Genomic DNA, 26,771 nt, shown 5'->3' on the forward strand with positions numbered 1-26,771 from the left:
GATGACCGTTTCATGAATTGACCCCTGCGTCGCTGCCTGGCTCCTCTCCTCCCCGCCACGCCAGAGGTGCCCTGCGTTCCGAAAGGGGAAGGAAGGGACCTCTGAGCACTGGCTTTTGCGTCCGACGCTGGCGCCCGCGGGTGCTCCGGGCGGGCCCCGGACTCCGGTACCCGCGGGCGACCTCCGGACCGGCAGCGGGAAGGGTGGGAAGCCTCCCTCAACTTGGGCGCTTTCATCTTCCCGTCTCTTTCTGCCTCGAACCCATTGAAAATTATTTTTATCTGGTGAAATTTAAAGCAAAAAGCCCCCAAAGCTGGACCAACTAGAGGAACCGTGGAGGCAATGTTTGCAGAGATACGGTCCGGGTCTGGTGTACGTGGCCCAGTTGCGCAACGGGGAACCGGGTGGGGTGGTGATGAGCGAGCGCCGCGGTGTAGGAACTGTGTGTGTGCCTAGTCGCTCAGTCGTGCCTAACTCTTGCGACCCTCGTAGACGGTAGCCTGCCAGGCTCCTCTGTCCATGGGATTCTCCAGGCAAGGATACTGGAGTGGGTTGGTTGCCATTTCCTGCTCCAGGGGATCAGGAAATGTCTGTCTCGACCCAGGAATCAAACTCATGTCTCCTGCGTTGCAGGCAGTCTCTTTACCGACTGAGCTATGAAAGTAGGAGGAATCCCCTCCGAAAACCCAGACGGCTCAGGGCTGACTGCAGACTTTGCCGCCGTTTCTGTTTTGGCTTTCATCCATCTCGAGGACCCTCTAAATTCATCTGCCCAGCGTGCTCATTCTGATGTCACCGTGACGATTGTTTCCAAATGTCTTTACCATTTTCATTTTTTCCAAATTGTTAAAAATCTTCACAGTGAAAAATAACTCTTCAGCCCACCGCGGAAATAAGTACAGATGGGATGGTCTGCGGCTTCGTTTTCTGGGGTTGTCTCCCAGCAGAGCAGGGTGCTGGCCAGTCCTCGCTGGCTTGTGGCAAGTGCACGCACCCTGGGACATGGTCCCTGGATCGGAGACGAGGCACAAAGGTGGGTCTCCGTGGAGGCTGTTTTTCCAGTGGGTGGGACCGGGCAGAACTTCTGCCCAGGCAAGACCAGTGGCTGCTGACCAAGTCTCGGCTGTAACTCGGTGCAATGTAGTTGTCCGGGTCTCCTGGACATTTTTGTGACCCCCATTCTATCCAGCTCTGATTTTTAAAGAGAAGTGGAGCAGGAAGATGACAGGGTCCGTCTGTAAATATGCTGAGTTCATTTAACCTGTGGGAAGACGGAATGTTAGAAGATCCGGAGGTGATCTTGTTGGGAATAGGCAAGCATTACATGTTTTATCATTTTGCGGCCAGAGAAGCCATCTCAGGTTTTATCTGACCCATTTTATTGATGAAGAAGCTGTTTCAAAGAAGCTCAGCAGCTGGCCCAGCTCAGCCCTGTGCTGGGACTTACACCCTGACCCTGTGTCCCTGAGTCTTGTGCTAGGGTTGACCAGCTGCCCCAGATGGTACCTTGCAGTGGTTCTGCTCTGGAGCTGAAGTGAGAAACTCTCTGCAGGTGTGATTGTCATCCCCACAGACTAGCGGACCTTGGAGGGAGGCCTCAGAGAAATGTTTCTTACCTGAAGCAGGGGTGTCATCCTATGTGGTGTGGGAATGGTTTAACTGAAATCCCAGGCAGCTGTCTGTAAGGCCTTTATTTCTGATTGGGAAGATTGTTAGAGTGATCATATAATTTATTCTCTGAATGCAGCTTTTTTTTTTTTGAAAATAAAATACTGATGCTGAAGCAAGAGGCTAAAGCAGGGCTGACTGACACGTGAGATTGTGGTCATCGTACGTATTTCCTTCCTGACCTTCATCTCTGACCTTTAAAAGGCTAAAGGCAAATCTTAGTTAAAAACTGGGAACAACCTAAATTTATAACAGGAGAATGGAAGGTAAATTATTCATCATCCACTTGAGAGAATATTATGTATGCAGCGAGAACGTTATAGCTATGAAGATTATATATCAAAATGAGAACATTTATGATGTACTTAGTAATTTCAAGTAAGAAAGCAGAGTGAAAAGTTAGATCCACACTATAGCCACAGCTACATAAAGCTATGTGTAGGAAGAAAGACTGAAGGAGGAAAACTGAAATGGTAACAATTATTACATTAGTACAGGTAGGTATTCTCACCTTACTCTCCCCTCAACCCTCTAGTCAATGGACCCAGAGACTTGCTTCAGTGACTGCATGGTAAAGGCAGCAGTGGGAAGAAGGACCCTTGCCTTCTTATCCCAGGAGATTCTAGAAAGTTCTATGTTAGAAGAATGAGTGGGTAACTACCCAGCTTAGCAGTGTGTAGAGTTACACTTTGTTGTGAAATTTTTTCTCTTTTATTTGATTTTCCAATACTCTGAAAAGGAATACGTTGCAGTTACAATGAAAAAAAAGTTAGCAAGTTTTTAAAAATTACCTTATAAGAGATTAACTTTGCACCATTAGGACGGTTGAACTGAGAGCATTTAGCAAAAGAAAATAATCTCTAAGGACAACTGCGGGTCCCTAGTTCCTTCTTCATTCGGAAGCAGTGATGGTGTGGGGAGGGGAATGGCTAGGGAATCTCTGCAGAGAGCGCCGAGGCCAGTCTGCCTCAAAGGGAAGAAAGGGAGGGAGGAAGGGAAGCTGGTCATCACAGTCCTCATCGGTCGTCTGGGAATTGCGTCTTACCTGCCAATGACGCTCCCGTGAGCATTCGAATCAGTCATGTCATGTCGGGTTTTTATAAACCTCCAGTGGCGATTTTTATAAAGAGATGCAGAACTGGGTTTGACCATGTATTGTTTTGTCCCAAAGGGCTGTGTCCCAGTTTTTCCAGCTGGTCCTATTTCTTTTGGAGTCTAGTCTCAAAAAGGCATCAACCAGACCAGTTCAAGATGCAACCCCTGAGTCATGCACGTTGTTTATTCCCTTGAATGGAAGTGTTGAGATCATGACCAAAATTCAAAAACATTTTTCTGCTAAAAGAATTCACTGCAAGGCAGCATAGTGTTGATCTCTGATGTCACCAGTCACATGACCTACGATGACATTCTTTTTTCAACCAATCATCAAAGCCAACACTTACATGGCAATTCATATTGCATGTCATCTCAAGCACTATGTGATCTGAATCTTAATTCACTTAATCTTCATCAGTTCAGTTCAGTCACTCAGTCATGTCGACTGTTTGTGACCACATAGACTGCAGCACGCCAGGCTTCCCTGTCCATCACCAACTCCTGGAGCTTACTCAAACTCATGTCCATCAAGTTAGTGATGCCATCCAACCATCTCATCCTCTGTTGTCCCCTTCTCCTCCTGCCTTCAATCTTTCCCAGCATTAAGATCTTTTCCAATGAGTCAGTTCTTCGCATCAGGTAGCCAAAGTATTGGAGTTTCAGTTTCAGCATCAGTCCTTCAAATGACTATTCAGAACTGATTTCCTTTAGGATTGACTGGTTGGATCTCCTTGCAGTCCAAGGGACTCTCAAGAGTCTTCTCCAACACCACAGTTCCAAAGCACCAGTTCTTCAGTGCTCAGCTTTCTCTATAGTCCAACTCTCAAATCCATATATGAGTACTGGAAAAACCATAGCTTTGACTAGATGGACCTTTGTTGACAGAGTAATAATGTCTCTGCTTTTTATTTTATTTTTTTATTTTTTTACATTTACTTGCATTTGTTTCTCCCTGGTTTATTTTTTTCTGCCTTCCCTGAGTATTTTTATTTTATTTTATTTTATTTTCATAAGCATAATATTTATTTATTTATTTATTTTTTATTTTTAATAAATTTATTTATTTTAGTTGGGGGCTAATTACTTTACAATATTGTAGTGGTTTTTGCCATACATTGACATGAATCAGCCATGGGTTTACACGTGTTCCCCATCCTGAACCCCCCTCCCACCTCCCTCCCCATCCCATCCCTCTGGGTCATCCCATTGCCCCAGCCCTGAGCATTTGTCTCATGCATTGAACCTGGAATGGTGTTCTGTTTCACATATGATAATATACATGTTTCAATGCTATTGTCCCAGAATGTCCCACCCTTACCTTCTCCCTCAGAGTCCATAAGACTGTTCTATGCATCTGTGTCTCTTATTCTGTCTTGCATATAGGGTTATCGTTACCATCTTTCAAATTCCATATATATGCATTAGTATACTGTATTGGTATTTTTCTTTCTGGGCTTACTTCATTCTGTATAATGGGCTCCAGTTTCATCCATCTCAATAGAACCAATTCAAATGTATTATTTTTAAACAATGGAGAAAAGACAATCTCTTTAACAAGTGGTGTTGGGAAAACTGGTCAACCACTTGTAAAAGAATGAAACTAGAACACTTCCTAACACCATACACAAAAATAAACTCAAAATGGATTAAAGATCTAAACGTAAGACCAGAAACTATAAAACTCCTAGAGGAAAACATAGGCAAAACACTCTCCGACATAAATCACAGCAGGATCCTCCATGACCCACCTCCCAGAATATTGGAAATAAAAGCAAAAATAAACAAATGGGACCTAATTAAAATTAAAAGCTTTTGCACAACAAAGGAAACTATAAGCAAGGTGAAAAGACAGCCTTCAGAATGGGAGAAAATAATAGCAAACGAAGCAACAGACAAACAATTAATCTCAAAAATATACAAGCAACTCCTGCAGCTGAATTCCAGAAAAATAAACGACCCAATCAAAAAATGGGCCAAAGAACTAAACAGACATTTCTCCAAAGAAGACATACAGATGGCTAACAAACACATGAAAAGACGCTCAACATCACTCATTATTAGAGAAATGCAAATCAAAACCACAATGAGGTACCATTTCACACCAGCCAGAATGGCTGCTATCCAAAAGTCTACAAGCAATAAATGCTGGAGAGGGTGTGGAGAAAAGGGAACCCTCCTACACTGTTGGTGGGAATGCAAACTAGTACAGCCACTATGGAGAACAGTGTGGAGATTCCTTAAAAAACTGGGAATAGAACTGCCATATGACCCAGCAATCCCACTGCTGGGCATACACACCGAGGAAACCAGAATTGAAAGAGACGCGTGTACCCCAATGTTCATCGCAGCACTGTTTACAATAGCCAGGACATGGAAGCAACCTAGATGTCCATCAGCAGACGAATGGATAAGGAAGCTGTGGTACATATACACAATGGAATATGTCTCTGCTTTTTAATACTCTGTCTAGGTTGGTCATAGCTTTTCTTCCAAGGAGCAAGCATCTTTTGATTTCATGGCTGCAGTCACCATCTGCAGTGATTTTGGAGCCCCCAAAAGTAAAGTCACTCACTGTTTCCATTGTTTCCCCATCTATTTGTCATGAAGTGATGGGACCTAACAGCTCTTAAGTAGGCAGCATGTTTAGCCTTACTTTACAGAGAAATTAAGTACCTGGTCCAAAATGATGCAGTGAATGGTCAGTGAAGCCAAGAGTCAACCCTGGACAGATGGTGCTGCACCATTGTTCTATGAGCACCTACTGCATGCAGTCACTGCAGAGACCAAGTGCAGGAGTCCTGCCCTCCTGGAGCTGGGGTTCTGGGGAGGACATCTTTATCACCCTCTGAGCACTCCCTAGAAAGTTGCTCTAGAAAGCTCTAAAGGAAAGAGCTTGAGGACATCAAGGAATATTCCATACGGTGCTCTGCACTTGCTCAAGACCCACGATGGCTGCGGAAGAATTTATTATTTAATTGAAAACTCAGCTTATCATTTTACAGCACAGATATCTGAAGTCACAGCAGTGAGGCTCTTAGCCAGAGTCACAGGAGGTGGTGGCGAGGGAGCTCGGATCCCCAGGCCTGATGCCTTATCCAGATACCTCATCCTCATGCCGTAGGTTGTGCCATAACAGGGCAGGGCTTTGCTGCTCTCTCCCAGAGTACAGGCTCCCTCCTCTCGGGTCAGACCTGGCACTTGTTCCCTTGGGGTGAGCTGGGCTCTGGTTTGGGGGCAGGGAGGAGTGGCAGATGAGTGTTGGGAAGGACGTCCTTGGGTGTGATTGACATGGGGCCTCCAGGCATAGAATGGCTTCCCTAGTGGCTCCGATGGTAAAGGATCTACCTGCCAATGCAGGAGACCTGGGTTTGATCCCTGGGTCAGGAAGATCCCGTGAAGGGAATGGCGACCCACTCCAGTATTCTTGCCTGGAGAATCCCATGGACAGAGAAGCCCGGTGGGCTACAGTCCACGGGCTCAAACAGAGTTGAATATGACTGAGCGACTAACACTTTCCAGGTGTAGGAGCTAGTATCCTTATTCAGGTGTGGTGAAGCTCCCTCGACAGGCAAGGGCAGTTAGGGTTCTAGGTTGTCAAAGCTTTTGGAGTCACCCAGATGGGCTAGTCTCAGTCATCCAGGTTCCGTTTCTTCCCAATCCGCGACCAGGCTCTCACATCCGAGTGCTAGCAAGGCTGTGAATTCAGTGTCCTTTATGGTTCTGCAGCCTCAAGAAGCAGCTTTGGAAACTGGTTTCAGCTGTGCCAGTCCTGCAACTCTAAGAGTTATGATGGTCTGTTCTGGTGGAGTGTCCTGCCGGCTCTGACTCTTCTTGAGCTGAGCACTCTGATCTCTGAGGATGTTGGTTTCCTTCCCCCAGCTGTCTCCCCACTGTGCAGAGCCCCCCATCTCCTGCCTTTGCACTGTCATCAGTGTCTCTACCGTCAGGGTCAAGTGCAACAGCTGTGTGCTCTCCCCAAACCTTCCTTTCTAGTGCATCCCACATCTCAGGCAGCACGGGTGGTGAACGTGACAGAACTGATGCTGCTGCTTTGCACTAACTACCAGTTTTCCATTTTCCACCAGCGTTGATTCCATCACTGCGCTCAAGTCAAAGCTGTTATCTGGTCATCCCAATCTTTGGACTCACTCCTGGTGCTAATCCTGTATTAGTCCGGGTCCAACCAGGAGCGCACAAGCTGGAATCAAGAGTGCCAATCTCAGAGACGCAGACGACACCACCCTGACGGCAGAAAGTGGAGAGGAACGAAAGAGGCTCTTGATGAAGGCGAAAGAGGAGAGTGAAAAAGCTGGCTTAAAACCCAACATTCAAAAAACTAAGATCATGGCATCTGGTCCCATCACTTCATGGCAAATAGGAGGGGGAAAAGTGGAAACAGTGACAGACTTTATTTTCTTGGGCTCCAAAGTCACTGTAGATGGTGACTGCAACCATAAAATTAAAAGATGCTTGCTCCTTGGAAGAAAAGCTATGACAAACCTAGACAACATATTAAGAAGCAGAGATATCACTTTGCTGACAAAGGTCCATCTAGTCAAAGCTATGGTTTTTCCAGTAGTCATGTATGGATGTGAGGGTTGGACCATAAAGAAGGCTGAACACCAAAGATTTGATGCTTTTGAACTGTGATGCTAGAGAAGACTCTTGAGAGTCCCTTGGACAGCAAGGAGATCAAACCAGTCGATCCTAAAGGAAATCAGTCCTGAACAGTCATTGGAAGGACTGTTGTTGAAGCTCCAATACTTTGGCCACCTGATGTGAAGAACTGACTCATTGGAAAAGACCCTGATGCTGGGAAAGACTGAGGGCCAGAGGAGAAGGGGGTGACAGAGGATGAGATGGTTGGATGGCATCACTGACTCAGTGGAGATGAGTCTGAGCAAACTCCAGGAAATAGTAAAGGACAGGGAAGGCTGGCATTTTATGGGGTCTCAAAGAGTTGGACATGACTTAGCTACTGAATAACAACAACAACAAATCAGGAACACAGATATATGCCAAGTGTTTCAACAGCTGATATTTAATCCAGAAAATTGGTGACAAAGGTACTGGGGTGTTTGAGAAACCAAAGAAGACACAGGGGTGCTGAGGAAGCCAGGAAGGGGGGTGGCCCTTGGGTTTTAGCTGCTCACCCCCCCAGAGTTGTGTGAGTGCTGGAATGGCTGCAGAGGGCAGTCCCCATCGCTGCCGCAGCTGCTTCCCCTCTGCCCTCACCGCCACATCTTTCAGGAGCTGGCAGAACATCCCTACGCCTTTGTCTGTTCATGACCTCCAAAGGTCAGGTGGTCCCATCCAGAGGGGTCGGCGTGTGGACCCCCTGGAAGACCACGTGAACCATCGCCACGACGGTCGCCGAAGGCTTCCTCTTGGGCTATACTTAGCTTTTGGGGCAGAGAAGAAAGAGCTTGAGATGGCTTTTGTAATTATAGAATTTAGATTTCCTCTTGGCAGTTGAAGGCATGCTTGACTGATGAAATGAGTCATGCATTCTTTTCTGAAGAAGAAGCTGCTTGGTCCTGGAGAGGTTTCCAGAGATAATCATCTCATTCTTCCTGCCCTTTTTATCTTTTCTGGAGGCAAAGACAGTTACTTTCTGGTTGTATGAGAGTGTAAAATGACAGCTGATATTGTGTGTCAAGGTGGCGTGTCTCTATTCACTGTTACCTTAAATATTAGGTTTAAATATAGGTCCAAATACAGTATTCTGAGAAAGTCAGTCCTGCTTCCTGACACAGCTGAGGGGTGGTGAGTGAAATATTGTAATTAGCTGAAACTGAGAACGTGTATTATATTTATCCTATGCATTTTCAAAGCATTAGAATATAATGGGATCTTCTGAACCCTTTTTGCTGTTTATCTTCCCAGCAGTGCAGGACAATAAATGTGTTAGTGCTCTCATGTCAGCTTTGAAAAAAATAATTAAAAATAAACTCTGGAGCAGAGCCTCAAACTCCGACAGCAAAACAGCAGGAGGATGCAAGAACCGGGGTCCATCATGAGCCTCACGGGGAGATCAGCGCCCCCAAACAGGCAGCGGCAGGAGCGCACGGTGTACAGCAAAGAGCAGCTGGAGGCGCTCAAAGAAGCCTTCCTGAAGAACGAGTACCCGAGCTACCAGGCCCGCCTGCGCCTGGCGGCCAGGCTCCACGTGGACGAGCGCAGAGTGCAGGTGTGGTTCAAGAACCGCAGGACCCAACGCTCCCGTCTGGAGCGACGACAGGCCGATGGCGGACACCAGAGGGCCGGCCTTGAGCCCACGGACCCCGGAGCCTCCCGGACTCGGGCTCCCGCTCCGGAATATGCTGCCACAGCTGCGAACCCCCGTTTTCCAGACGGCCCTGGATTCTACAGCCGCCCTCCTCCCCCCCGGCCCCGCGCGGGTGCTCCCAGCTCCGGAGCCTGGCGTCTCCAGCTGCGGCTGGGCCACGTGGGTCCCGGCACAAGGCGTCCACGTGTACGGCCCGGCTGCTCCAGCCCCGGCCCCAGGCCCGGACTGGCCTCAGGACCCCTACGTCCCGAACTACCGCCCAGAGCCTCTTTTGCTTCCCAACTGTGCCCTGATGTTCTCATCCCAGGAGCTCTCCTCCCCGACGTCTGGGTACCAAATGGGAGATAGCTTTGCGGATGAGAATGACACAGGCCCCCGGCAGTTCATGAATTTATAGGGTCGTGGTCATCTGTCCTCACAAAGTCCTGCAGACCCCGAGGTGCCAAAGGGGATGAGGACCTTGTGAGTCTGCATGTGGTGCCCATGGGGACGCGGGAAGGTGTGATGGCTTGGTCTTCACATCTGGTTTACTGTCCGCAAAGGACCGCACCTCCCTTGATCCAGCCTTTGGAGGGGACGTTTTTTTGTGTTACTATGAGGCCATCTCAGGTCTCGAAGCTCCGAATGTCCCCGTCCTCGTCAGTATTTGAGGCGCACCTGGGTTTTTTTGTGAATTTCTATGTCAGAGGTGGAATTATTGTTCACAGCGTCTGTTTCACAGTCGTGGGAACTTGCTATAGGACCTTCACCAGCCTCATAGGGAATTTAATTAACATTGCCTTAAATCTTTACCTTCCCTTGATGTCTAGAGATTTTTGTTTTTACTTGTCTCTATCCTTACTTGTAGTTTCAAATAAATGTTTGTGAATAAAAAAGGGGGGCATTAAATCCATAAATAGTTTTGGAGCTAATTGCCATCTTTACAATACTGAGCTTTCCAATCTAGGTATATTACTTATTAATCATTCATTTGGTTGTTTACAAAGATTCTCTGCTAAGTGTTATTATTTCTGTAGGTTTATTTCTAGTGTTTTGTCTTGTGATTACCTGATATTTTAGATGAATTTAAATTTTTATTTTAAAATCTGTGTTCTGTATATAGGATTCTTTTTTTTCATATTTTTGTATATATATATATTTAATTTATTTATTTTGATTGGAGGCTAATTACTTTGCAATATTGTAGTGGTTTTTGCCATATATTGACATAAATCAGCCATGGGTGTACATGTGTTCCCCATCCTTGTATATAGGATTCTGTGGATAGATTTATTTTGTATTTAGGGACCTGACTCAATTAAAAAAAATTCATAACAACTTAAAAAAATAAATAAATAAACTCTGCAAATTTGGTACTCACAAATAGTATCTTATTTTCAAACTTTTTGAAGTAGAGGGTTCATTTGCATTCAGTGAAGTGCACAGATTTTTACTGCATGACTGAGTGGGTTTTCAAGCGTGTATGCACTTGTGTAGCTTAGACTTCAGTTAAGATACGGACTATTACCATCACTCCATGATGTGTCAAGCCCACCCTAAGCCTCCACCAAAGGCACCCTTTGTTCTGGTATCTGTTACCATAAAGTGGCTTTGCTTGTTTTTGAACTTTATATTAATGGAATCATACAATAGGTCCTCTTTTGTGTCTGGCTTCTGTCAGTTGATATATAATCAATATATGGTCTCATGGTAAGATTCATCCATGTCGTGCCTGTATCGGTAGTTTGTTTTCTTGATCAGTAGCATGCCTTGCACTGACTCAATGGACATGAGTTTGCGCAAACTCTGGGAGATAGCGAAGGACAGAGGCGCCTGGCGTGCTGCAGTTCATGGGGTTGCAGAGAGTCGGACACGACTGAGTGACTGAACAATGACAACAGTATTCATGGAATGGATATACCCCGGCGTGTTTATGCGGTTTCCTATCGAAGGACTTCGGGGCTGTTTCCAGCTTTGGATACTGTGTATATAGCTTCTGTGCCCACCGAAATGTGAGTCTTTTTAAATGTATGTTTTCACTTCTTTCAGATTATGACAAGGAGTACGTCAAAGGCTAGATCTATGTTTGATTCTGCAAGAAACTACTAAACTCTTTTCCAAGTTGGTTGCACTGTTTTCCACTCTCACCAGCATAACTGCTAGAAAACAAGAAAGAGGATCCTCAGTGGACCTGAAATGTGGAGGCATTCCTGAAAGACAAGAGCAGACCGAAGCAGATTGTCAGGGAAAGCAGTTCAGTGAATCCATGACATGAACATTCTGCCACAGAGGCTGCGACTATTTGAGACAGAATGAAGATCACGAATGCCAAAGAATGCTCAAACTACCGCAAACTGCACTCATCTCACACGCCAGTAAAAAATGCTCAAAATTCTCCAAGCCAGGCTTTAACAGTACGTGAACTGCGAACTTCCAGATGTTCAAACTGGTTTTAGAAAAGGCAGAGGAACCAGGGATCAAATTGCCAACATCCGCTGGATCATCGAAAAAGCAAGAGAGTTCCAGAAAAACATCTATTTCTGCTTTATTGACTGTGCCAAAGCCCTTGACTGTGTGGATCACCACAAACTGTGGAAAATTCTTCAAGAGGTGGGAATACCAAACCACCTGACCTGCCTCTTGAGAAACCTGTAGGCAGGTCAGGAAGCAACAGTTAGAACTGGACTTGGAACAACAGACTGGTTCCAAATAGGAAAAGGAGTAAGTCAAGGCTGTATATTGTCACCCTGCTCATTTAACTTATACGCAGAGTACGTCATGAGAAACGCTGGGCTGGAGGAAGCACAAGCTGGAATCAAGATTGCCGGGAGAAATATCAATAACCTCAGATAGGTAGATGACACCACCCTTATGGCAGAAAGTGAAGAAGAACTAAAGAGCCTCTTGATGAAAGTGAAAGAGGAGAGTGAAAAACTTGGCTTAAAGCTCAACGTTCAGAAAACTAAGATCATGGCATCTGGTGCCATCACTTCATGGGAAATAGATGGGGAAACAGTGGAAACAGTGTCAGACTTTATTTTTGGGGCTCCAAAATGACTGCAGATGGTGACTGCAGCCATGAAATTAAAAGACTCTTACTCCTTGGAAGGAAAGTTATGACCAAGCTAGAAAACATATTAAAAAGTAGAGACATCACTTTGCCAACAAACGTCCATCTAGTTAAGGCTATGGTTTTTCCAGTAGTCATGTATGGATGTGAGAGTTGTTCTATAAAGAAAGCTGAACGCCGAAGAATTGATACTTTTGAACTGTGGTTTTGGAGAAGACTCTTGAGAGTAAGTTGCAGAGAGCGGGGGTTACTCTTAAGTTGCAGTGCTCCGGCTTCTCTTTGCAGGCGCTGCTCTCATTGTGGACCATGGGCTTCAGGAGTTGCGGCTCTCAGGCTTCGCTGCCCTGCAGCATGTGGAATCTTCCCAGACCAGGGATCAACCCCGTGTCCCCTGCATTGGCAAGCAGATTCTTAACCACTGGACCAGGGGTGAAGTCTGTGAATGATATGTCTGAATTGCCCCGGATGACTCTGAGATGCCACTCTACCTCTGTAACCCACATTTGGGTTTCATTTTGTTCTTTAGCTTGTTAACATGTAAGATTTAATTATGAGTATTTCTGCAAGAAATTGATGTGTTTTGGCCACGGGGTGTGTGAGTGGGCTGTAGCATATATACAGGCATTGATGGGAAGAATCTATAGTAAGCTCATGAACTCTTTTTGAAGTAACAGGAACTCTTTTGGAAAACATTTCAAATGTCCTGTTTTCCTACTTGAGAAGGTTTTATGTTTTAGTGCTCGTGGATATTGTGAGCAGCATTTTTCTCTTTGCCCCAGACTTGGATCTCTGTTGACACTGGCTCACGAGCCAACAAACAAAAAACAGATTGGCCTGTTTGTTGTTCTAAAGCAGAGATGGTACACATTTCCGTCTGACTGTGGCCGCTATGTCTCATGGAACTTTCTGGTTCTTGCTCCCTAGGTCATCTTCCAGCAATTCCAGTACTTTTGGTCTCAGCATAAATGGCTCCAGGGCAGCACGAGCCCCCACTGCCCAGAGAGCAGGTGACTCGCCCAGAGTAAATTATTATTTAGCCCTGGGAGGGTTCAAGGTTTGCACAACCATGCTTATCCTTCCTATGTACAAGGCCCTGGGATATTTTCTTGTTTGTCCTGTCTTAATCCAGGCTAGTCGATTCCTGTGATTTTCTTTTGTGTGTGTATGTGTGTACGTGCACTAGTGTGTTCAGCTCTTTGCGACCCCATGGACTGTAGCCCACCAGGCTCCTCTGATCAGGGGATTTCTCAGGCAAGCATACTAGAGTGGGTTGCCATTTCCCCCTCCAGGGGATCTTCCTGACCCACGGGTCGAACCTGAGTCTCTTATATCTCCTGCATTGGTAGGTGGATTCTTTTTTTTTAAATTGTTTATTTATTTGGCCGCACCAGGTCTTAGTTGCGGAACAGGGGATTGTTAGTTGCAGTATGTGAACACTTAGCTGCAACACGTGGGATCTGGTTCCCTGACCAGGGATTGAATCCAGGCCCCCTGCATTGGGACTTCAGAGTCTTAGCCACTGGACCACCAGGGAAGTCCAGGCAGCTGGATTCTTTATCACTAGCACCACCTGGGAAGCCATGGTTTTCTTTTATAGATGATGCTGAATTGACTTTGCTCTTTTTCAATGGGCTTTGGTCTGCTGTGTTAAAATTGTGTCCTACACCATCTCCTGCTTGTGCAATGTAACCGCCACCCCCTCAACACATCATAAAGTGTTCGTTGCCATGAAACATCTTATAGGGAGGAAAGCATTATCTCCATCTATGGCTGGACCACTCAGTGTCAAGTCACTTTTGAAGAAAGAAGATGGTCATCTGTGATCCTGGGGGTAATCAACACTGGATTACTCCGAAAATGCCTACAACTCCCCCACCTGCTTCCAGGGGTCTGGATGAGCCCAGAAGCCACCCCTCTCCCAACCTGCCCATGTGTATGAACAGACTCAAACCTCCTTGCTGTTCTTTGCATTCACTTTAGCTGGGGAGCAAACGTTTATGAGACCTCCCTCTGAATCTATCACTTTGCAATCTCATCTTTTCTGAGAAAATATTCTATAGTTTTAGTGCTGCTGTTTCATCTAGACAGCAATATTTTCTTGAAAAGAGATTTTATTCTGAGTGAGCCTCTGCAGAATAAGAAATTAGGCAATTTAAGAAGATAGATATTACTTCCTCCAAACAGATAGCTTAAGTAGATAAGCCATGAGTCGTGCACACATATATATATATTTTGAAAGCAATTACCATCTGCCTGATAAAGAAGAATAACTCTGCTGGAATTGGGGTTTATTGTGCAGCTTTATAATTAGGAAGCCTCCGAACAGAATAATAGCCTTATCAGAATTCATGAAGAAGGGCTTCTAATATTTTTCTTTTATTTTCAAACTCATTATATAAACAACGTTTGGGGTTTTGGATCGAGGAGTTTATACGTAGACTGCTGTCTTGCAGGGCAGAACATTTTTGTGACTATATTTTTCAAGAGGGGGAGGAACCCCTGAAGCTGAGGTGTGGATCCTTCTTGGTTGCTCTGACATTTCGCTCACATCAAATGTGTGTGTTGAACTACTGGCCTCTATCGCCCAGCAGGGCTGGTTCTGGGCTAAGGAGGAGAGGTGGGATCCAGCTCTTATTTCCACCCTGTGGTCCCGTGGTGGTCCCCTGCCTCTCACAAATTCCTCCATGTGCTAGGTTTGCCCAGTCCCTTATCCCTGCCCCTACTCCGCTTCTGTTCTCTGTGCTGGAAGATGCCCCCCACACCAGAGGCTCACAGCTCCCTGACACACCTCAGCTCACCTTTCTTAGTTATCTGTGCCACACAGGATGCCAGTTATTTGAATTAGCCAAAAATGTCTGCTTGAGCATGGCTGGGGATGGGGAGAAGCCCGTATCCTCCCTGAGAGATGGAGGGTTTCCTGCCACGTCAATAAACAAGGATGTCACAATCTCCAGCCCTCCAGGGCACACAGGAAGGAGAGCAGTACCTGCCGTACTGGCCCCAGGTAGCTGAGAGGCAAATCAAAGGAATGATTTCAGTGAGCGCAGACTCTTTTGCCTCTTCCCATACACGGACAAGCACTAAATTCCTTACCTTGAGATGTCTGGTTTTCATTCATTCACAAAAACACTCTGACATTCAGACGACCTGCCCTTTGTTGCAAACTTCTCTATAACTTGACTCCTCCCTGCCCTCCCCTTGCCTTGGAGCAGTTTTCTCAGAGTTACTTGAGATGCTGTCTCCTGGGCTTAAAGTCCTAAACATTCCCACCGAATAAAATATTGTTGTTGTCCAGTCTCTAAGTCATGTCTGACTCTTTGCGACTCAAACTCATGTCCATTGAGTCAGCAATGCCACCCAACCATCTCATCCTCTGTCACCCCCTTTTCCTCCTGCCCTCAATCTTTCCCAATGAGTTGGCTCTTCCTATCAGGTGGCCAAAGGATTGGAGCTTCAGCCTCAGAATCAGTCCTTCCAATGGATATTCAGGACTGATCTCCTTTAGGATGGACTGGTTGGATCTCCTTGCAGTCCAAGGGGCTCTCAAGAGTCTTCTCCAACACCACAGTTCAAAAGCGTCGATTCTTCGGTGCTCAGCTTTCTTTATTGTCCAACTCTCACATCCATACGTGCCCACTGGAAAAAATACAGCTTTGACTAGATGGACCTTTGTGATGTCTCTGCTTGTTAATACAGAGACATTGAGTTGGTGATGCCATCCAACCATCTCACCCTCTGTCATCCCCTGTAGGGACTATTTTTTAAGTCGACATCCCCTTACCCCAAGACATACATTCACAATTTTTACCCGTTACAGACAGAGTTGGGTCCTGTAACCCTCTGCTTCATGTGTTAAAGTTCTAACCCCCAGTACCTCAGATGGGCCTTTCTGGAGGCAATTAAAGTAAAATGAGGTTATGAGGGTGGAGCCTAATCCAACAGGCCTGGTGTCCCTAGAAGAGGAGGAGATTAGAACACAGACCCGAGGCTCCGAGGTAGGACCACGTGAGGACTCTGGGAGAAGACGGCCATCTGCAAGCCCAGGAGGGAGGCCTCAGAAAACACCAGCCCTGCCGACTCCTTCACCGTGGATTTCTAGCCTCCAGAACTGTGAACACATGGTGCTTTGTTGGGGCCGCCCTAGTAAAGGAATATACCCACCCCCACCTTTGCACTAGTGTGTTGGCCCAATGAGCCTCCGCGGTGCCCTGCATAGGGCCGGGATCCTTGTGCACAGAGTCCTGGCCTGCTCTGCATGGCCCTGGATTCTAGTTCCAACCTTCTTCTCCAGCTAGTTTGCAAAGCACTGGCTCACGTTGCAAGGCTCACGTTTAAGACAGCTGGAGCACACATTTCATTTGTCCTAAAACACTGTCCTGTGTGGTGATTTAGTGTCCAGACTGCTGCACAGTGGCCCTGGGACCTCATGGACTGCAGCCCACCAGGCTCCTCTGTCCATGGGGACTCTCCAGGCCAGAATACTGGAGTGGGTGGCCATGCCCTCTTCCAGGGGATCTTCCCAACCCAGGGATTGAACCCAGGTCTCCTGCATTACAGGAGGATTCTTTACTGTCTGAGCCACCAGGGAAGCCCAAGAATTCTAGAGTGGGTAGCCTATCCCTTCTCCAGGGGATCTTCCCTACCCAGGGATTGAACTGGGCTCTTCTGCATTACAGGCGGATTCTTTACCAGCTAAACTACCTGGAAGCCCTTGGAACCTTAATATGTGAAACTATTTCCTGGCCATTCCTTCTGTCTTTCCTTACAACCCTCAGGCAGATGGCTTGACCCCCAGCCCCAGATGGCTCACATTTTCCCTTTTCCTAGGACTGCTGAAGCTTCCCCTGGACTTGTCCCGGGAGGTGGTGCTGGGGCTCTGGGACCACCCAGGTGGAATCTGGGACAGCTGGGCTGGGAGGGGAGCTGAGTCCTGCAGGGCTCCCTTCATCCTGCTGTTTAGATTCATGTCGCTGTAACAGGTGGTTCTGCTTGTTTCACGTGGGTGATGAACTGCCTGCCTGTGAGCTGAGGCCTCACTTTCTCCCCTGCAGCCCTCAGTGCCCAGCAGAGCACCTGGCACCTGAGGTGTGCACCTGGAGCCCGGGGAGTGTGCTGATGGAGGGTGTGGAGGGCAGAGGGGGCCGTCTGTGCTCTTCTCCCCTAACGTGGGCAGTCATGCCCAGTATTCTTTTCTCTTCGGTCCCCATGCTCTATCGTTGAAGGGGGGAAGGGTCAGGTCTTAGGGGCTCTGTAGGGAATTGATGCTTGCAAACTGTGGTGCTGGAGGACTCTGGAGAGTTGGTTGGACAGCAAGGAGATCCAACCAGTCAACCCTAAGGGAAATCAACCATGAATATTCATTGGAAGGACTGATGCCGAAGCTGAAGCTCCAACACTTTGGCCACCTGATGTGAAGAACTGACTCATTGGGAAAGACCTTGATGCTGGGAAACATTGAAAGCGAGAGGAGAAGGGGACGACAGAGGATGAGGTGGTTGGATGGCATCACTGACTCAGAGGACCTGAGTTTGAGCAAACTCTGGGAGATAGTGAAGGACAAGGGAGCCTGGCCTGCTGTAGTCCATGGGGTCGGAAAGAGTCAGACACGACTGAGCGACTGAACAACAACAAGAGAAGGAAGGGGACAGAGATGTACAGGGAGAGGAGCGGCCTGCCGACCGGAGGTTAGCACATGTGGGGGTGGGGAGGCTGGCACCCTGGGGGAGGGGGGCTGGCACCCGTGGGGGAGGGTGCTGGCACCCGTGGGGGAGGGGGGCTGGCACCATGGGGGAGGGTGCTGGCACCATGGGAGAGGGGGGTGGCACCATGGGGGAGGGGGCTGGCACCATGGGGGAGGGGAGGCTGGCACCTGAGGGGTAGGGGCGTCAGCTTCCTGAGCCAGGAGCTGCTTGCTCCCCCATCTCCTAGTGGATGAGCCCTGGGCTGCAGGAGACTCTGGAGTCTAGCCCAGCCCTGCTGGGCCTCCAGCCTGGGAACCTCTCCAAGGGAATGCAGAAGCAAGGACGAACAGCCCAGGCGTGCAACCAGAGTGAGATATTTTTAAAAGTAACACGCAAGAGCTGTGTCTGTGACGTAGAAGCAATCTACCTGCAAAGTGGAATAATGATTCATCTGCTGATGATCTACAGACGTCACTGACTCTGAGGTCACGAGGGCATGTGCAAACAGCCTTGTTAAAAGTCTAGGGTTTGCTGAGTTTTGTAATAGGAAAATGTAAAAATATTCAGGCTCGAGACTGACATTAAATTATTCAGGTAGGAAAGTAGTGTTAAACTAGAAATATGTAAATAGAGACAGCCTTGAAGTCATCCTGAAGATATTACCCTGTCTTCAAGGAGAGTTCCCCGAGGTGGTAGCTGAAACAAGGTTAGGTGTTTCTCAATGTAGCTGCCCCAGGGCTGCTCATTTCCTAAGCTGAATTCATCTGCTTTTTTTTTTTAACTTTTTATTTTATATTGGAGCATAGTTGATAAACAATGTTGTGTTAGTTTCAGGTGAACAGCATAGTGATTCAGTTATACATATCCATATATCTATTCTTTCTCAAATTTTTTTTCCCATTTAGGTTGTTATGAGCAGAGTTATCCAGTAGAGTTCTCTGTGCTTTACAACAGGTCCTTTTTGATGATCTGTTTTACATACAGCAGTGTGTACGTGTCAGTCCCAAACTCCCTTTCTATACATCCTCCCACCCTTCCCGGCTGGTAACTGTAAGTTCTTCTCTAAGTCTTTGAGTTTGTTTTTGTTTTGTAAATATGGTTCAAAAGGATATAGACACCCCAATGTTCATTGCAGCGCTGTTTACAATAGCTGAAACACGGAAGCAACCTAAATGTCCGTTGACAGAAGAATAGATAGAGAAGATGTGGTGTGTATATACAGTGGAATACAACTCAGCCATTAAAAAGAATGAAATCATGCCATTTGAAGCAACATGGATGGATCTAGAGATTTATCATACCAAGTGAAGTAAGTCAGACAGAGAAAGAGAAGTATTTTATGATATTGCTTATAAGCGGAGTCTTACAAAAATGATACAAATGAACTTATTTATAAAATAATGCATTTGTTTTTAACAACAGCCTATCTAAAAAGGCAAGTTCAAAGAGACTTTAGGGTCTCCAATGTGATATATATTTAAAGATTTAATATATACATACAGAATTATTATGGTTATTAATACTAATTAAACATAATAGAAATAATTACATTTAAGTATAAATAGTTATAATTTATAACATATAGTATTTATATATTCAGCTCAGTTCAGTTCAGTCACTCAGTCGTGTCCGACTCTTTGCGACTCCATGGACTGCAGCACGCCAGGCCTCCCTGTCCATCACCAACTCCCGGATTTTATTCAAACTCATGTCCATTGAGTTGGTGATGCCATTCAACCATCTCATCCTCTGTCATCCCCTTCTCCTCCTGCCCTCAATTTTTCCCAGCATCAGGGTCTTTTCCAATGAGTCAGCTCTTCCCATCAGGTGGCCAAAGTATTGGAGTTTCAGCTTCAACATCAGTCCTTCCAGGGAACACTCAGGACTGATCTCCTTTAGGATGGACTGGTTGGATCTCCTTGCAGTCCAAGGGACTCTCAAGAGTCTTCTCCAACACCACAGTTCAAAAGCATCAATTCTTTGGCGCTCAGCTTTCTTTATGGTCCAACTCTCACATATCCATACATGACCACTGGAAAAACCACAGGTTTGACTAGATGGACCTTGTTGGCAAAGTGATGTCTCTGCTTTTTAATATGCTGTCTAGGTTGGTCCTAGTTTTCCTTCCAAGAAGTAAGCGTCTTTTAATTGCATGGCTGCAGTCACCATCTGCAGTGATTTTGGAGCCCAAGAAAATAAAGTCCGTCACTGTTTCCATTGTTTCCCCATCTATTTGCCATGAAGTGATGGGACCAGATGCCATGATCCTAGTTTTCTGAACGTTGAGCTTTAAGCCACCTTTTTCACTCTCCTCTTTCACTTTCATCAAGAGGCTCTTTAGTTTTTCTTCACTTTCTGCCATAAGGGTGATATTATCTGCATATCAGAGGTTATTGATATTTCTCCCGGCAATCTTGATTCCAGCATGTGCTTCATCCAGCCCAGCATTTCTCATGATGTAATCTGCATATAAGTTAAATAAGCAGGGTGACCACATACAGCCTTGACATACTCCTTTCCTGATTTGGAACCAGCCTATTGATCCATGTTCAATTCTAACTGTTGCTTCTTGACCTGCATACAGGTTTCTCGGGAGGCAGGTCAGGTGGTCTGGTATTCCCATCTCTTTAAGAATTTTCCACAGTTTGTTGTGATCCACACAGTCAAAGGCTTTGGCATAGTCAATAAGGCAGAAGTAGATGTTTTTCTGGAACTCTCTCTCTTTTTTGATGATCCAACGGATGTTGACAATTTGATTTCTGGTTCCTCTGCCTTTTCTAAATCCAGCTTGAACATCTGGAATTTCATGGTTCACATACTGCTGAAGCCTTGGAGAATTTTGAACGTGACTTTGCTAGTGTGTGAGATGAGTGCAATTGTGCAGTAGTTTGAACATTCTCTGGCATTACTTTTCTTTGGGATTGGAATGAAAACTGACCTTTTCTAGTCGTGTGGCCACTGCTGAGTTTTCCAAATTTGTTGGCATATTGAGTGCAGCACTTTCACAGCATCATCTTTTAGGATTTGAAATAGCTCAACTGGAATTCCATCACCTCCACTAGTTTTGTTCAAATATTATGCAGTACTATCTGTATATATTATATATACATGTGGGCTTCCCTGGTGGCTCAGACAGTAAAGAAAACTCCTGCAATGTGGAAGACCTGGGTTCAATCTCTGGGTTGGGAAGATCCCCTACAGGAGGGCATGGCAGCCCACTCCAGTATTCTTGCCTGGAAAATCCCCATGGACAGAGGAACCTGGTGGGCTACCGTCCAAGGAGCCGCAAAGAGTCGGACACGACAGCGATAAAGCCTGACAAACACACATGTGGTGACTGTGCTCCGTAGTGTCTGACTCTTGGTGACCCCATGGACCATAGCTCACCAGGCTCCTCTGTCCATGGGATTCTCCAGGCTAGAATACTGGAGTGGGTTACTATTTCCTTCTCCAGTGGATCTTCCTGACCCAGGGATTGAACCTGCATCTCCTGTGGCTCCTGCATTGCAGGCGGATTCTTTACCTGCTTTTATGTTATTATAAATGATACGATTAGTGGAAGATACTCCGGACGTATGCTCTACAGTAAAATGGCATTAGGCATAGGGCTTGCACATGGAGGTCAGGAGAAAGAAGACCTCCTTCCTGTTCTCAAGGTCATGTTAATCCAGACGACCGCAGCATATGAATTAACACAGCATCTTTTTAACAAAAAAGTAGCTTAACGTGAGAACATTATTAAAAATGTATTTTCTTACGAAGTAAAAAAAAATGGCTTAGTAAATAGGAGGCTGTTATTACTATTTTCCTTTGCAAATATATTTCCCCATGTTCTTCCAGTCAATGATGTCTTTGTGCTGAGCCTCTGTTTATGCATGTATAAGGCCCTCATTTCTGTGTGTCGCTGAAAGTCTCTGCTAGACCTCATTCCATGAAGATTTTGGGACGCCTACACTGGGCTACTGCTGCTTTTCTTCACTGGCCTTCCCAGGTGGCTCAATGGTAAAGAAATACCTGCCAAGGCAGGAGACACGGAAGAGGCCAGTCCGATCCCGGGGTGGGGAAGATCCCCTGGAAGAGGAAAAGACAACCACTCCAATATTCTTGCCTGGATAAATCCCATGGGCAAAGGAGCCTATCAGGCTACAGTCCATGGGGTTGCAAAGAGTCGGACACAAGTTAGCGACTAAGAACGCACACACACACAGGCTTTCCTTCATTACTTACGTAATTTCAAAATTATTTCTCAATCTCTTAATTTTCTGAAAGATTGCTTTTCCTACTGTGTAAATGTTTGAGCCGAGAGTTGAATTTAATGAGATGTTGTTTGTTTGACGCTTGATAAATAAGACGTCATTTAACCAGAGCTTTTGCTATACAAAGAATGAGGAAATTTAACGAGTTCCAGCACGGCCCAGGCAGCTCACTGTCCCCGTCACACTTGCAAATGGTTTATTAGAAACTCCTTTTACTCATCAATTTCCATTTGCTTCCATTTTCTAAGTTGTGGCTTATGTCTGCAACTCTCCTTATTTAATCTAATTCCAAAGTCAAATTACTCTTGGTTTATTTGGGTCAAACAAGGTCTGCTGTGAGGCAATTTTGCAGGTGTGAAAAACTTATTATTCACTTTTCATAGAGCATTGCCCTTTTCCTGCCAAATAACAAATTCTACTGAATCACTGTCGAGCAGGAAAGTAACCTTCATCTTTATGTCTCAGAATTGGCAGATCACTTTTAAAACTCTTCTTCCCCTATATGAGAGATAGCAAAAGAGACACAGGTGTATAGAACAGTCTTCTGGACTCTGGGAGAAGGCGAGGGTGGGATGATTTGAGAGAATAGCATTGAAACATGTATATTATCATATGTGCAACAGATCGCCAGTCCAGGTTCGATGCATGAGACAGGGTGCTCAGGGCTGGTGCACTGGGATGACCTTGAGGGATGGGATGGACAGGGAGATGGGAGAGGGGTTCAAGATAGGGAATACATGTACACCCGTGGCTGATTCATGTCAATGTATGGCAAAAACCACTACAATATTGTAAAGTAATTAGCCTCCAATTAAAATAAATAAATTTAAAAAAAATAAAAAATTAAAACTCTTCTTCTGAACCTCAGGAGGTCAGATAAGGTTTCATTTGTTCATTCATTCATGCATGCATTCAAAAAGTATTTGTTAAATGTGGTAGACTATGCTAGGCTTTTATAATTAAAAGAAAAGTATAGACTGCAACGCCGGAATGGCAGGGGTTAATATTCTAGTTCAGCCATATTAACCTACATACAGGCTCATGGGAGTGGGTGTGTGGGGCTATCTTGGAATTAAACTGATGCTCACTTCCCCAGGGCCAGTTACACAGAGCCTCCTGGGTGAGGCTCAGATTCAGGCAGTTGACTGCTTTCCCAGTGTCACCTCTAGCCAGGCTGGGCTTGCTGGTCTGGAAAGACAAGCGGGAAACCGTCACCCTCTGTGCTATGCACACTGACTTAAGTGGCCAGTGTGGCCGGTTGAGCAGCTGGAGCCAATGTGGCCCCAAGTGGACAGTGTCCTCCCCCAGGGCTATACACTGGGTCTGGAAGCCCAGAGGTGACTCGCTGGTCCCAGGGCAGGTTCTGAGAGGGGTGGTCTGTGTTGCTTGACACAGTGGTCCTGTAAAGTGTCGGCACAGGATCACTCCTGGTGTGTTCTCCAGGCCTCTCTGGTGAGTCAGACACAGTGGTTCCAGAGGGTGTAGAGGGTCCCCCACAGGACTCACATGCCCAGCTGGGCAGAGCAATGAGCTGCTGGGCACTGCCCTGGTGACCATGGACTTGAGATGGGAATTCCACCGAGAAGAGGAGCTACAGAGATGGCAGCTTGGTAACTGTTAGCAGCTTCTTTGTTCAGTCGCTCTCTCTTGTCTGACTCTTTGCGACCCCATGGACTGCAGCACGCCAGCCCTCCCTGTCCATCACCATCTCCCGGAGCTTACTCAGACTCATGTCCATTGAGTTGGTGATGCCATCAAACCATCCCATCCTCTGTCATCCCTTCCTCCTCCTGCCCTCAGTCTTTGCCACAGTCTTTTCCAGTCTTGAGTTGGCTCTTCCCATCAGATGGTCAAAGTATTGGAGCTTCAGCTTCATTACCAGTCCTTCCAATGAATATTCAGAAGATTCTTAGCAACAGAATTAATCAGAACTCTCTCCCTCATCTGTTTTGTCCTCTAGATTGAAACTGTGGGCAATTAATGGCCATCTTTAAAGAAGATTGATAGCTACACATGTGTTGCATAGAACCAAGCCTTCTTAGCATCAGGGGGTCCAGGGAGAGATGGAGAAGCATTGCTGTGGGTGACCATATATATTACAGGTTTTGCCTGTTTTCCGTTTGACCTTCTCTTTGTCCCTCCTTGATCCTCCAGGTCTGAGTCCATAATCATTTTCATGGCCCATGAGACCTCTCCCCAGTGAGTACTTTTTCTTAATGGAAGAAGCTGAGCCAGGCTGGTTGGCAATAACTCAGCAAAGTGCTGAAGGAGAGAAGGGGCCTCCAGCTGGCTGGTGATAAGGGTGCCCTCGGACCCTGTCCCACCAAGGATCCGGCAGCAGTCTACCCGCTGCTGGTCTGTGCCGGCATCCCAGGTACCCTTTGGAGACTCCACAACCCCGAGCATGAGCTCATGACAAGTCCCAGCTCCCAACAAAGCAGCCAGGCAGGAAGTGGTGGGAACATTGTGTTCTGCCCATAAAACAGAAATCATTCGGTTTTGCATGCATGCATGCTCAGTCCTGTCCGAATCTTTGCGACCCCCTGGACTGCAGCCCACCAGGCTCCTCTGTCCATGGGATTTCCCAGGCAAGAATACTCGAGTGGGTTGCCATTTCCTCCTCCAGGGGAACTTCCTGACCCAGGGAATGAACCTGGGTCCCTCACATTGGCAGGCAGATTCTTTACCGCTGAGCCCCATTTAATTTTAAAGGAGGTTTTTCGTTTGTTTGCTTTTGTTTAAAATGAACTCAGCTTCTTACCACTAGGAGAAGTTCTCTGATGAACTTTATTTAAGTGGTCTGAGACTGCCCCGGACCCTGACTGACTCATAACAGGCGAGGTATTTGGCTGCAGGAAGGAATATAATGTTCTGCTGGGGGAGCAGACATAGGAGACCAAGATGTCGACAGGCCTGAGCTCCCTCTGATCCTCTAGGTCAATCCTTCCTCACCTCCTCTGGCTCCTGGTGGCTCCCAGAAATCCTTGGGGCTCCGAGGTTTGCAGCTGCCTCTCTCCAGCTGCCTCTGTCTCCACAGGGAGACCTGCCCGCGAGTCTGTGTGTTCACGTGGCTTCTCCTCTTCTGAGACCCTGCTCTTTGGGCTTGCACTCACCCTAATGGCTTCTTCCTAACCTGATCACAGCTACCAGGAAACCTATCACGCCCAAGGGCACATTCACAGCTCCTAGGGGTTGTCGTTGGTGGTGGTGTCCAGTCGCTCAGTCGTGTCCTACTCTTGGCGACCCCATGGACTATGGCATGCCAGGCTTCCCTGTCCTGCACTGTGAGGACTGCACTTATCTTTTCTGGGGCACAATTTAATCTGTAACAGAAGGTGAGAAAAAATAATGCAGCACGCTTTTGTGGGAGGTGGTGAAAAATGAAGGAGGAGTAAGGAGATGGGAATAATGGTGAACAGAGCCTTGGGGGCCGGGGAGAGGGCTCTTTGTTATAAGAACATGCCGATCACCACAAGTCCGCTACTGGCTACGTCTGTCCCATGAAATACATCCAGCTCTCAGGACAGTTAGTTTCCATTTGTCAGTATGGTGTTACATTGTGTGTGTGTGTGTGTGTGTGTGTGTGTGCGCGTGCGCGCTTTGTCGCTCAGTTGTGTCTGACTCTTTGTGACCCCATGGACTGTAGTCTGTCAGGCTCCTCTGTCCATGGGGATTCTCCAGGCAAGAATACTTACTGGGGTGGGTTGCCCTTCTCCAGGGGATCTTCCCAACCCAGGGATCAAACCCAGGTCTCCTGCATTGCAGGCGGATTCTTTACCAACTGAGCTGCTAGGGAAGCCCAAGGATACTGGAGTGGAGAGCCTATCCCTTCTCCATGGGATCTTCCTGACCCAGGAATCGAACCAGGGTCTCCTGCATTACATCATGGACATGTTTTAAAACAGCAGGAGGTGAACGTCTTGGTTTGTGGAGCAAAGTACACACTCTGTCTTTCAAGTCATGATTAGGCTGGGCTGGCTCGTGGGGCGGGGGTGGGAGTGGGGAGACAGGCGAACCTGCAGATGCAAGGAAGGAAGAAGCGATGACATCACGCTGAGTCCTGACATCAGTCCAGGTCCTGAGGGCCCCTCCATCCGATGCCCCTGTGATGGTGGCCACTGACCTGGGAGCTGTTGTCACTGCCATTACAGCATGAACTGACCACCTGGAGCTGGGCAGAGCTGCTTCCTGTCTCAAAGGCAAGAAATTCTGTCTAATCAGTTGCTGGCTCTCTGATACCCTACTGACAAGACTTAGAAAAATCATGCAAAAATGGAAGGCTGTAGTTGTTCCCTTTGTTGAAAATATAGAATCATGGAAGCGAATTTCCTGGTGACACATGAGTGACACAGGGGATTTCTCTAGGGGCTCCAAAGACCCTCAGATCCTTAGAAGAGCTAAATTAAAGCTGATTTATCTAACTACCAGGATGCAGAGAAACAGTTGGGAGCAGCAGGTTGGACTGGGAAAGGGCGTGGCCTTCAGAGTTGGTCAGACATTATTCATAGCCTGAGTGCACGATGCCCAGCTGTGATGGTGGATCAGCTCATTTAAGTGTCTGCTTTGTACAAGTGGGAGTAAATTCAACCTACCCCTTGGGTTGAGGAGGGATTCACTCTGAAAACGTGTATGAAGGACTTTGCCCAAGGCCTGCGTTCTGTGGCCCCTCAACAAGCGTGACACCCTGAGCACATTTCTCAAGGAACGAACCAATGTAAGCAGTGCCTCCGAAT

General features: G+C 46.7%; 1 protein-coding gene and 1 long non-coding RNA gene across 2 annotated transcripts; both read left to right on the top strand.

The window, feature by feature from the left end:
- The first annotated feature begins 984 nt into the window (after nt 1–984).
- On the top strand, nt 985–15,398 carry LOC145517362 (uncharacterized). The gene is made up of 2 exons (XR_014061995.1): nt 985–1,033; nt 11,081–15,398. It is a non-coding gene; the product is annotated as an uncharacterized LOC145517362 (long non-coding RNA).
- LOC145516501 (tetrapeptide repeat homeobox protein 2-like) lies at nt 8,759–9,449 on the top strand. Its single transcript, XM_081517730.1, is given in 2 exon segments — nt 8,759–9,145; nt 9,147–9,449. Coding segments are annotated over 2 exon segments (690 nt in total).
- Nucleotides 15,399–26,771: the final 11,373 nt, after the last annotated feature.

The sequence above is a fragment of the Giraffa tippelskirchi genome, chromosome 8 (assembly GCF_054371585.1).
Source record: "Giraffa tippelskirchi isolate mGirTip1 chromosome 8, T2T-mGirTip1v1.2.pri, whole genome shotgun sequence".
Classification (NCBI taxonomy): domain Eukaryota; kingdom Metazoa; phylum Chordata; class Mammalia; order Artiodactyla; family Giraffidae; genus Giraffa; species Giraffa tippelskirchi.